Source organism: Nannospalax galili, unplaced genomic scaffold (assembly GCF_000622305.1).
Source record: "Nannospalax galili isolate Female #2095 unplaced genomic scaffold, S.galili_v1.0 scaffold999, whole genome shotgun sequence".
Classification (NCBI taxonomy): Eukaryota; Metazoa; Chordata; class Mammalia; order Rodentia; family Spalacidae; genus Nannospalax; species Nannospalax galili.
Window position 1 is genome coordinate 25,851 of NW_008344824.1, and position 11,990 is coordinate 37,840.

At 38.3% G+C, this 11,990-nt stretch overlaps 1 protein-coding gene across 1 annotated transcript; it reads left to right on the forward strand.

Moving 5' to 3' along the window:
* Nucleotides 1-2,071: 2,071 nt before the first annotated feature.
* LOC103740495 (olfactory receptor 4F6-like) lies at nucleotides 2,072-3,028 on the forward strand. Its single transcript, XM_008841133.3, has one exon. It carries the CDS (start codon nucleotides 2,090-2,092, stop codon nucleotides 3,026-3,028), a length of 939 nt encoding a protein of 312 aa, XP_008839355.1. The 5' UTR covers nucleotides 2,072-2,089.
* Nucleotides 3,029-11,990: the final 8,962 nt, after the last annotated feature.

Genomic DNA, 11,990 nt, shown 5'->3' on the forward strand with positions numbered 1-11,990 from the left:
TGTGAAAAAAAAGTAAATTTGTTGAAGAGTCAAAAACTGCTTTTTTAAACACAAGATTTTATATTATCATTTGTCTAAAACTGTTTAAAAAGGAGAAATGTAGTTAAGTCAAATATTTTCATAGCTGAAAATTACCAAGTAAACCATATGGTTCTAATCTATCAAGGCCAAGCAACTGTATAAAAAGATTCAATGAAAAACACTGTGCACACGTAGGGAAGCAGTTCAGGATCTTCTCCTGCCTCAGTATCATTATTGTGCCTTTTAATTATTGGACAGGTTGAGTGTGGCTTGTATGAAATGCCCAAAGTGTTTAAGATTTGATTTTGGACTTTTGGGATATTGCATATACATATCTTGGGCAATGTCATCCAATTGTAAACACAAAATTCTTTTATGTTTCATATACACCTGTTGTATATGACTTTACCTGGAGAGCCACAAACAACCATCTGTCCACCCCAGAGACTGTACCAACAGCAGACCAAATGATTCTACCTCAGTCTAGATTGGTGAACCAATGACTTTACTGGGGTTGCAGAAAGAATCATTGGCAAGGGGTCACTTTTAGGCACATGGGTGACTCAAAAAGAGCTGCATCACTGAAAAGCCCATCCCAGCACTGGTGATGGGTAACTCATGAAAGGTCCACCTATGCATTCTCCGAACATTTTGCAGGCAGCTCTGGTAGTCTCTTCCTCCCAGCAATTGTATAAGGCTTACATAAACTTGTGGAGGGGCCTTGTGACTTTTCAAGCTGTCTGACCTTACTGAACCTCAGAAGCTTCATTAGCTTCTAGAGTCTTACAAGTCTCCCTCCCTCCCCTACAAGTTCCAGGCTGGAGGACATATCTATATAACACCGTCTCATGCTTTAACCTGAAGGCAATTTACATAGAATTTTTAAAAGTTATCCTGTATGAGAAACAAAGTTTTATGTTGTGCTGTTTCCTATTTCTGTCATGTCTATGCTCATAAAGTTTTAGATTTGGAAAAAAAAAATGAGGGACAACATGGTAAATATAGCAATGGCCCAGACAGAAGAAAACACCATCATTATGATGAACTTCATTGCATACCACACTAGCATTGTATTATAAAATGACTAAAATGTAAGACTTGGTAGAATTATCTATCACTTGAATTTGGCACCTTTAATTTTACAGATGGGGAAATGGAATTCAAGCAGTGAGCCACGTGTGGAAGGGATAGAAGACAAAAACTTACTCAAGTTCCCAAAGACTTAGGGCAAGACTTGATTACATGTTTCTGACTTCAAGTACAGCGTTCTCTCTACAATTCCCATGAATTATGGAAAGATAAAATGGCATGGCAATGATCTTCAAATACCAACCATGTAGAATTCTTTTATTTTTCATTAATTCAGTCCATATTTTTATTCTGACATTGACTTTACTTTTCGTTACTGCTGCCAAATCCCAGGCTCTTTCCCTCCCTAAACTGAGTTACTGAAGTGGGGTGCTGTTAGAATTTCTAGTCACTCCCTGGACCGAGTTATTGAAGTGGGATGCTGTTAGAGTTTCTGTGTCATCTCCTCTCCTTATGTGGAAAAGTCAACATGATTTTACATGAGGCTAAAGATGAGAAAGCACTACTGAGAGTGATAGTACTTTGTCACTTTGCTGGTTGAAGCAATTAATGAGTCAAGAAAGATGAAGATCATCAGAAAGTGCTTGATATTTGGGGAATTCTGTGGGCAGGAATAACACACTGTGAAGGAGAAATCAATGAGTTCACTTCCGTTTCCCTTTTTTACCTTCATGCTGTTCCAAGGAGTCCCTCTTCCTCTCATAGTCTCTCTTCTAATGAATTACTTGTTCTTTTCTACTCTTCTTTAGCCAAACTTAGAGAACATTAGGCCATTGGGAGAGTTACATGCAATGGTTCCTGGCATTGCTGTTGCCAATTTTCTGCAAGTAGAGTTAAGAATTATGCTGAGGTGTGTGGACTTTGTGAGGGAACATGTTTTATTTACAATTTGGTACTCATGCAGTTACTGTCTCCTCACAAAGCTTGTTTTCTTAACTGTCTTTCTCAGGTTTTGCTAGAGAACGCTCTGTCTGAGGCAATGGACAAAGTCAACTACTCTGTGGTATCTGAGTTCGTGTTCCTAGGACTCTCCAATACATGGGGAATCCAGCTGCTCCTTTTCCTCTTTTCTTCTGTGTTTTACATGGCAAGTCTAATGGGAAACCTCCTCATTCTGTTCTCTGTGACCTCTGACCCCAACTTGCACTCCCCCATGTACTTTCTCCTGGCCAATCTCTCATTTCTCGACCTGGGAATTTGCTCAATTACAGCACCCAAGATGATTTATGACCTTTTTAGGAAACACAAATCCATCTCATTTTGGGGTTGTATAACACAGATCTTCTTTATTCATACTGTTGGGGGCACAGAAATGGTATTACTCATAGCCATGGCCTTTGATAGATATGTGGCTATATGTAAGCCTCTGCACTACTTGACCGTCATGAACCCACGAACGTGCGTTTTAATTTTGGCTGTGGCCTGGGTCCTTGGCCTCATCCACTCAGTGGCCCAGTTGGCTTTTATTGTAGACTTGCCCTTCTGTGGGCCTAATATATTGGATAGCTTTTACTGTGATCTCCCTCAGCTCATTAAACTGGCTTGCACAGAGACTAATAAATTGGAGTTCATGGTCACAGCCAACAGTGGACTCATCTCTGTGGGCTCCTTCTTCATACTGGTCATTTCTTATGTCTTCATTCTGGTCACTGTTCAGAAGCACTCTTCAGGTGGTATATCCAAGGCCATCTCTACTTTGTCAGCTCACGTAACTGTGGTGGTTTTATTCTTTGGGCCATTAATTTTTTTCTATACCTGGCCCTTCCCGTCATCACACTTAGACAAATTTCTGGCTATTTTTGATGCAGTTCTCACTCCCTTTCTGAACCCAGTTATCTACACCTTCAGGAACAAGGAGATGAAAGCTGCAATGAGAAAACTTTACTACCAGCTTGTGAGTTACAGGAAAGTGCCCTAAATGTCCTAAAACCAATGAAAATATGCCTCTGCATGACATGGGTTGTAGACAGTAGGGAAATGACTATAGGGAAAATAAAGCCATTGAAATTTCAGATCTCTATTAAATAGTTTATATACCAGGGTTACATTTAGGAATTTACCATGCTATTGTATATGTCTAGTACCTTAATCAATATGGAAAAGAGAGGCAGCATATGGAAAAAAGGAGCTTTCTATATTTCAGACCCTGTGTTGGATGTTTCATACAAAGTATTTGATATTAATACTTCTGTACAAAGAGTATTTTTACCTTGATAATTTTTCAAAATAAATTAAGGAATGCTTTCTGCTCATTCTTTTTATAATTAGTACATAAAATGTTTCAAACCAAAGTTGATTTTCACCTCAACCCACCAGTTCCAATATTCTCAACCCTTCAATAGGGGCCAAACAGAGACTATGTTCATCAGTTTATGGTTGGAGATTAGTGTATTAGTCCTTTTCACAGCTAAACTTTGTTTTAAAAGGCTAATGTCCTTTCCTGTCTGCAAGCTGCCATAATAACTGATTTGATACCTTTATCCTCTTCCTGCTTGTTTCTTGCATCCTTTGGCTACCTGGAAATGAGTGGACTGTACAACAGAACTGTGGAATGTTAGAACTGGAACTTTAGAGTACATTTGTTCAAACCTGTTTAATAGCTCGTAGAATTCAGGAACAGATACATTTATCGCATGATAGATCCAGGATTAGAGTCACCTCTTTGAATATCTAATTGCACTTGCTAAATTGGGCTCTTGAATTTTATTACCTTCCTCTCTCTGTCCACAATGAAAGCAGAGACCATACAAGCGAGGCATTTACACTCCTCATTGGCACCAAGTTTATGACTACTGTTTCCAAGTTCTTTCTTTATATGTGTGTGTATGTATATCTTCTTTATTATTATTGTGTGTGTGTGTGTGTGTGTATATGAATGTATTGCCTGCATGTAAGTGTACCCATGTTGTACAATGCCCTCAGAGGCCAGAAGAGGGTGTCGGATCCCTGGAACTGGAGTTACAGCCAGTTGTTAGCTGCCATGTGGGTGCTGGAATTCAAACCCGGGTCCTCTGCAGTGCTCTTAACCACTGAGCAATCACTCCAACCCCCCAAGTTCATTCTTTATTTACAGTCCTATAATATATTTCTTGGACAAAGTCCTACCTGTTTTATAATTGCATGATTATATCATGACAAGTTTCTTTTTCCTTATTCATGACTTTTAATTATTTTACTTCTTAAAAAATCTACAATTAAGCAGTGCTCCACTATTTTATTGAATTCTAATAGAATGAACACTTTTGGGTAATCACCTTCACTTTTCCCATTTCTACCAAGATCTGGAAGTTATCTTAACTTTCAAGTTCAGATGAGTATTACTGCATTCCTTTGTATGTTTCTGTTAGTGGATCATGGTTGTCATGACTGAGTGGCTGGGCACTTTAGAAGGGGAAAGACAAGAAAGGTAATGGAAGATGATAATGAGCCAGTTTTATGATATACATGAGTAAAATGACACTAATTTAAAAATTTGAAAAGAAGAAATGGGTGCCTAAATATAACATAAACCAGAGGGAAATTGGCTCTGATTTACAAATAATCCAAATTAATGTCTCATAATCTAATAATAGTAATAATATGTGAAATATTTATTGTTGAGTATGTTTAAATTATATATAGGGGTTCATGATTTTTGGTAAGTCCTTATAATGAATACATCTTATTAATGTATTGGCAGGTTTCTAGCCTCTTTTAAAACGTTTTTTAGTTCTGGGGCTAGAGAGATGGCTCAGAAGTTAAGAGGACTGCCTATTCTTGCCAAGGTCAGAGGTTTGATTCTCAGTACCCACATGGTGACTAACATGGTTACTAACCATTCGTAACTCCAGTTCCAGGGGACCTGACACCCTCTTCTGACCTTTGTGGGCATTGCATGACATAGATGCACTTACATACATGCAGGCAAAACACTCAGACACATAACATAAAAATAATAAATAAAATATATTTTAAACTTATTTAATTCTCTTATTTAGTTCTTTATTTTTCTTTTTTATTCATTTTAAATTGTTAATTCACTCATAAAATATTTGTTGGCATAAATATAGGGTCACTTCAGCAGGTTGAGAGAGATTTCTTTTTGATAAAATTGGTCATTAGCTGAGGATTCTCAGTGAAATTTTTCTTTTTCATACTTAGTAAGTTTTGTTTAAGCCATGCAGAGTGGTGTGGTGTATGCTTATGTCTCATTTATGAGATGGAAGCAGGAAGATCAGAAGTTCAAGGCCAGCTTTGGCTACATACCAATTTCAAACCTAACCTAATCTACATCAGACCCCATATCAAACATACATATGTGTAATCACACAAATGTATGCTTGTGGAAAATGAGAAATTAAATGTTTAATCATTCCAAGAAAAATTCAGGACAAATTTATCATCACTCTTCTTCCCCTTAGCATTTCATTTACAAGTCTGTTTGAAATGGTCATAGATGTTGACATATCAATATTCTCATAAACATTTATAGCCTATTTATTGTTTTCATTCAGTTGTTACCATAACCAGTACCTTTACCATCTGTACCATTTTTATCAACAACAACAAAAAAAAGTTTATTAAACATTTATTATTTGGCAGGTAATATTCTAAGTTGTTTATATGTATTAATTCAATTCTAAAAGAAACCAGGTAGATAATATTAGCATTCATATTTTACAGATTATGGAACTAAAACACAGAAAGATTTAGTAAACAGTCTGAGGACTGTTGGTAAGTGGTAGATCTGTGAAGTAAGTCAAAGCAGCCCTACTCCAGCAGCCCTGCTCTGTCTGAATCACCGTATTCCACTGCCTTCCAGAGAAACGAGTCCTTTTACCTAAACCTTTAAATTCTAAACACATGTTATAACTTATATATCACTATAAAATAATAAACATAAAACACATCAATAAAATAGGCTATTTGAGATTCCTGTTCTGTCATCTTGATATATCATTAAGATATTCATCTCTTTACTATTCAAAGGAAATAAGATTCAGAGGTAAATTTTCTATAAAATAATTCTATGGTCTTCTATCCAAACACATTTTATGCATTGTGGACAGTGGAGGACAGTGTAACATCTACTCCTTGGAGATCCTTATTTCATGATAAAGTTGTTATTTGAGGAAAAAGTGAAGCCTGAGTGGAGGCTTCACAGGGTTCCTTCATTGTTACAGAACCAGAGCTCACATTAGTCCCTGCAGACGATTAACTAGTTTTGACTAGTGCATGATTAACAGATAAAAAATGATTGCCAAGCAGAATTATAGATTGAATATGTCTCTGTTCACAGTAGGCTGTGTTTACCACTGCTCCGCTGTCCTTATCCCAGGAGGCTGGGAGAGTTGGGGAAGATGCCTGCAAAGTTCTTTGTCTTCTATCAATTTTGTTTTGGTTTGTTTTGGCTTGGTTTTGGTTTGGGGTTTGTTTGGTTGTTTTGTTTTTGTTTTGTTTTTTTTGGTATTTTAGAGACAGGGTCTTCCTGTAGTCCAACTGGCCTGGAACATGCTATGTACCTAGAACTTAGAGAGATCCTCTTGCCTCTGCCTCCCAAGTGCTGGGATTAACGGCATGCACCACTATGCCCAGCAATCAGCTTTTGATCCCTGTAGTCACAAGTTTATAAACTGTTTCTCTCCACCCACTCCCCTTCCCACAACAAAAACAAGGCCATCCCATTCTCTCCCCAAGAGGTGGTGATCTTGGACCTTTGGGTTCTGCAGAGTGGGGGTTCCCCTGGGCTTTATTTTATGAAGATGGACTTGACCTAGAGCACCCCAAGGCAAAGGAGGCAGCCTTTCTAGATGGCACATGCATGGTCCCATTTTTCCCAGTTTCTTCATTCTGTTTCTCCTTTAATTTCTCTGAAAGGAATTTCTCTCATTCTACACATGGACTATTTTATTCTCTTATTTTGAAATTGTCATATATCCCAAAGAATTAATGAACTACGTTTTGTGTGCATTTTTTTTTTTTTGACTGAGGTGTAACCTTGCTGTGGTAGGGTTTTTCACACTCTGCATTCATAGGACTTCTCACCTATATGTGTTATTTTATTGGTGGGCAGAGAATCCTTGAAGAAGGTTTTCCATAGTTTACCTTCATAAGGTTCTACCTATATGAGTTCACTGATGCACTCTGCAAGCAGATATGGCAGGCTTTTCAACACTGTTTACATTTGTAGAGCATGTCAGCTGTATGAGTTCTTTGATGAACAGTGGGCTGAGATTTTGGTGTTTAAATAATACTAGTGTACTTTTTAAAAATGACTCCCTATGCTGGAGGCTTCTGATTAGGTTACTCTTTCTCTAAAGGCATAGAAATTAGATACTAGGTTAATAACCTGTCTACTGACATTGAGCAGTATTCAGAACAATTTGCTGTGTGCCGCTTAGAGATGAAATAAGATGAACAATGTGCAATTATAGATTTCTAGGATATCTCCACCTGGTAGAAGAAAGGGTTATGGAAGCATTATGACAGTACAATATATAAATGCCATATGTAGTGTATATATCTATTCCTGTGTATTTTTAACTATCTATTGTGAAAGAAAGTTCCCAGAAAGAACTCTTGCATCCTAGGCTGAATTTCCTTCAAGGGTGACCAACTGATTAACACTTCAATGATTGTGGAGAGTTTGGAATGCTAAAAATCCAGAACCTAACTGTCTGGGGACATCTTTAACTCCTACACCTTGCCTACCTCTGTTTCTGAATTAACATTCTTGTGACTAATAAAATGCATTAGCTTAGCAGACCACCAGTTCCCACACCAATCAAAAAGTTAAGAATGTTGTCAGATAGCATCTGAGACCTATAGTTTTGCTATGATCTGCCTACTGAATGTGTCCAACAACATACTTGAAAAGTGTCTTGATTTATGGCTTTTTGTTGTTGTTGTTCTGTTACTATAAAAACATAACTGTTACCACACTGGAACATGGAATTTGGGGTAACCTGAGTCTGCATTTCCAGGCCATGGTCACTCATATTTGGCTCCAGAATAAACTATCTCTTATCCTCTTTGAGGTGAGAATTATGCTTTTGCATCTACACTATGTATCCTGACGTATCTATAGTAAATTATTGATATAAAGAAATAAACAACTGTGCTTTGAAGTCTCATTGGGGCAGGAAGTTGAATTTTGTTTTGAACATTGAGTAGAAAATGAGTATGTCCTGGAGTTTGAATACAGGACATAGTTACTACAGCTCATAGTAATGCATTATACCCTTAGTACTGCTAAGAATATAGATCCTAAATACTCTAACCACAACAAAGTAGCCACAGAGTTAATGGGTATGTTAATTAACATAACTGTGACAATCAGCTCCCTTTATATACATATAAAAAGACTAAATTGTATACTTCAAATATATATGATTTTTATATCTGAATTATAGTTCCATAAGGCTGGGGTGGGGAGAAAAATGTTGAATAGAAGACTGTCAACTAGATGTGAAAGTCCATTTCATGCCGTGATATGATACCATTCAAAAGTGCGAAATGCTACAAAAAAGTAGGCATAATCAATGAGTTCCAAGGGTCTTCTTCCTGCTGGATCATAAGGAATAAAGATACAGCTGAAGAGGCAGGCAAAGGCCATGTGGACATATTTAGTGGACTGGAGTAAGAATAGTAATTGGACTTGATGCCTGCTGGGAAATAATAAGTTTTCTTCAGAGATGTGGCTCCTAAAACACTGCACTCCAGTAGATCTAGATCTCACAGTACTAGAAATTGCTATAAAAGCTCCTGAAGAACTATCATCAAGTCTCACTCAGTTGTAGACCCTGTGTGCTATACTATTGACCATTCAGGCAAGATCTGCCCACTGAGAGAATTGTAGTAAATCTATTACTGGGGTAACCAACTGCTTTCTGTTTAGAATTGAGCTAAGCTCCTAATATGGAAATTTACAACCAATACTGTTAACTTTGTTAAAAGCTGTTATGTGGTGGCTTTTTCCTCTAGGCCTAACATGACACCATCTTGGACTTTTGATACTGGTAGCCATGGCAGTTAGCTGAACAGTATAGTGCCAGTCAAGGCTAAGGTCCAAGTAATGGAACTATTGACACTCCCTAGGGGGTAGAGAGAGGCACTCACTTGAGATTCTCCCTCCCCAAACTGCAAGTAATCCCAGAGGTGCTAGAGCATATGGAAAGTAAAAGGTTAATTGATTTTGTTTTGGTTTCAGTTTTTTGAGACAGGATCTCCCTGTAGCTCTAGCTAACCTGAAACTCACTATTTAGACAAGGATGGCCTCAATTTCACAGAAATCTGCCTGCCTCTGCTTTCCAAGTGCTCGGATTAAAAACATGAGCCACCACAAGTTTATAAAGATTAGTTGAAAGCAGGGCTATATAGCACAACTTCCATAAGATTTCCACTCATCATGGAGTCGGACATTGAAGTAATGCTGCTGTTTTGGAGTCACTCATGCTCCTGTAAGTAACCCCTCACCCATTCTCTTTAAGAAACCCCAATAAACTCATTGGTCTCACCAAGTTTGAATTTGGCCTGTTCTCTAGGTTCATCAGGGGAGATCAGACCTTTGGATGACTCACCGCAGTAAAAGTTAATGCAACAAAAGCTCTTGGCAGGGGAACTCAAAAGCCCTAGTGGGAAAGCTATAGCTATTGTTTTGCTAAAACAACATAAGGCATGAGGTAACTTTCAAATTGCCTTCCAAATATTGTCTTAACCCCACAGACTGGTGTTGCTGTCAAATTAGATCAGATAACTTCTCTTTTGCGATGGGAAGTGGTAAATTCAGAAACTCCTAACTGGTCAATATGCAAAGAACAAGTGATTGTTGAATGCTCAACCATAAATGGCACATTTATATCACCTCCTCCAAGGCCCAGAGAACTTTGTGGAAAGAACCATGGGATGGTGTGTTGCAAACACCATCTTCCAGGAATAACATGGCCATTGCACTCATGAACTCATAGCAGCTGTGATCACCTACACAAGATCAACACAAGATTGGGATTATCACCATCCTGTCATGCTGTTGACAGAAACTTAAGAGGATACAGCCTTCCGTGAGGATCTTTAGACAATTAACGATTGCTGGGGAAAAGAGAGATAGTTTCTGCAGTGATGTAGCCACCAGTAAAGTACCAATGTTCCAAACCCTCTGCCATGTTCTTATTTTATTAGTTAATTAAATTTATTCTTTGACAACTTCATACATGTATACAATGCATTCTGATTACTCTCATTTCCTGTCCTCCCTTATATCCTTCCCAACCCTGTGAATTCTCCCTCCACCCCACAAGTCCCTTTCCCGTGATCATGCCTTTTTCTTTTGTTTAGTGTCCACTGAGTTTAACCAGCACCATCCACCACATAACTATGGGTGTGGAACTATCTATTGGAGCCTGATGGGTTCACCAGTGGGTAAACAGCTGAAGACAATAAGTCCCCCTCCTTCAGCTTCCATTAACTGCCAATAGTTCCCTGGGATAGGCAGGGTCCCATGAGGTCCTATCCCATCATTAGTCTCACCATCAGGTTGCCAAATAGAAGTCTTATGCAGGCCTAGTGCAGGCAACTATGGATGCTGTATGTTCATGATTGTAATGGACATGTCATGCCAAGAATATTGTATTTTCAGCTCTTCTCCCCACCATCTGGCTCTTACATTCTTTCTGCCCCTTCTGTAATGTTCTATGAGATTTCTAGAAGGTGGTATAAATACTGTGTTTAGGGCCGAACATTCAACAGTCACTATTCTCACTACCCTGACCATTCATGAGTCTCTGTATTGACTGCCATTCACTGCAAAGAGAAGTTTCTCTGATCAAGACTGAGAGTAGCATTTGTCTATGGGTATAAACTTAAGTATTTAGAAGTCAGTGTAACAATATGTCCACTTAGCAAAACAGCAGTAGTGAGTTGTCCCTAGAACCTATCACCTCTCCAGCCATGGGATTTTTACCCATTTACAGTACCAGACATTAATTTCATTCTGTGAAGTGGGCCTCAAATTCAATCAGAGAGTCATTGGTTGCCCCCATAACAGTTATACTGTTATAGAAAATCAAGCATGTAAGAAATCAAGCACTTCTTTATCCAGAGAGCTGGAAAGCTCACCTTTTATTTGTGAAAAGCTGTCCCAGATGAGCTAATGCTCTGAAATTCAGGGAACCCACCCAGTTTGGTTCACAGGGTTTTTTGTTTGTTTGTTTTGTCTTTTTTGAGACAGGGTCTCCCTGTAGCCCCAGCTGTCCTGGAACTCACTATGTAGACCAGGCTGGCCTTGAACTCACAGAGATCCGCCTGCCTCTGCCTCCCAAGTGCTGGGACTACAGACGTGTGCCACTACGCCCAACATGACATTTTTTAGCAACTATTTCATTGGTAGGTTCAAACTATAGTTTCCTGTAATTTACTACCTAGTTACCTGTACATCACAAGATAGTCACAAGATGATTTCAAGATATTCTTTTCGTGGTTAAGCAGTTAAAAGTCTACTGCAAAGGTTTACTGGCAGCTAGTTAAACATTTTTTACAAAGGAATTTAGTAAATAGGACAATTGCAAACAGGGAACCCATCAGATAACTGTGGTATTTCTGATTCCTGAATTCTCCATTGTTAGTTCTACTTATTTGGCAGCTATGGTTAAGCATTTACTAAGTAAAGTAGTGTATGACAGATACTATGTCCTAAATCACAGAGCAAACTATAAAATCAGGTAATAGAAACTGGACACAGAAATCATATGATGAACAATATTAAAAGCACAGATTAAATATTTTTCCACATCATTGCCACTACTGCACCAGTGGGTAATCTCATCTGGCCTATTGGTATTATAGGATTTAAGAAACAAGACTAAGTGAAATTTCTGAAATGTTTTATCCCACAGTAGCCTGCATAG

Coding starts and splice junctions, on each gene's coding strand:
- LOC103740495 (XM_008841133.3), top strand. CDS start 2,090: ATGGACAAAGTCAACTACTCTGTGGTATCTGAGTTCGTGTTCCTAGGA.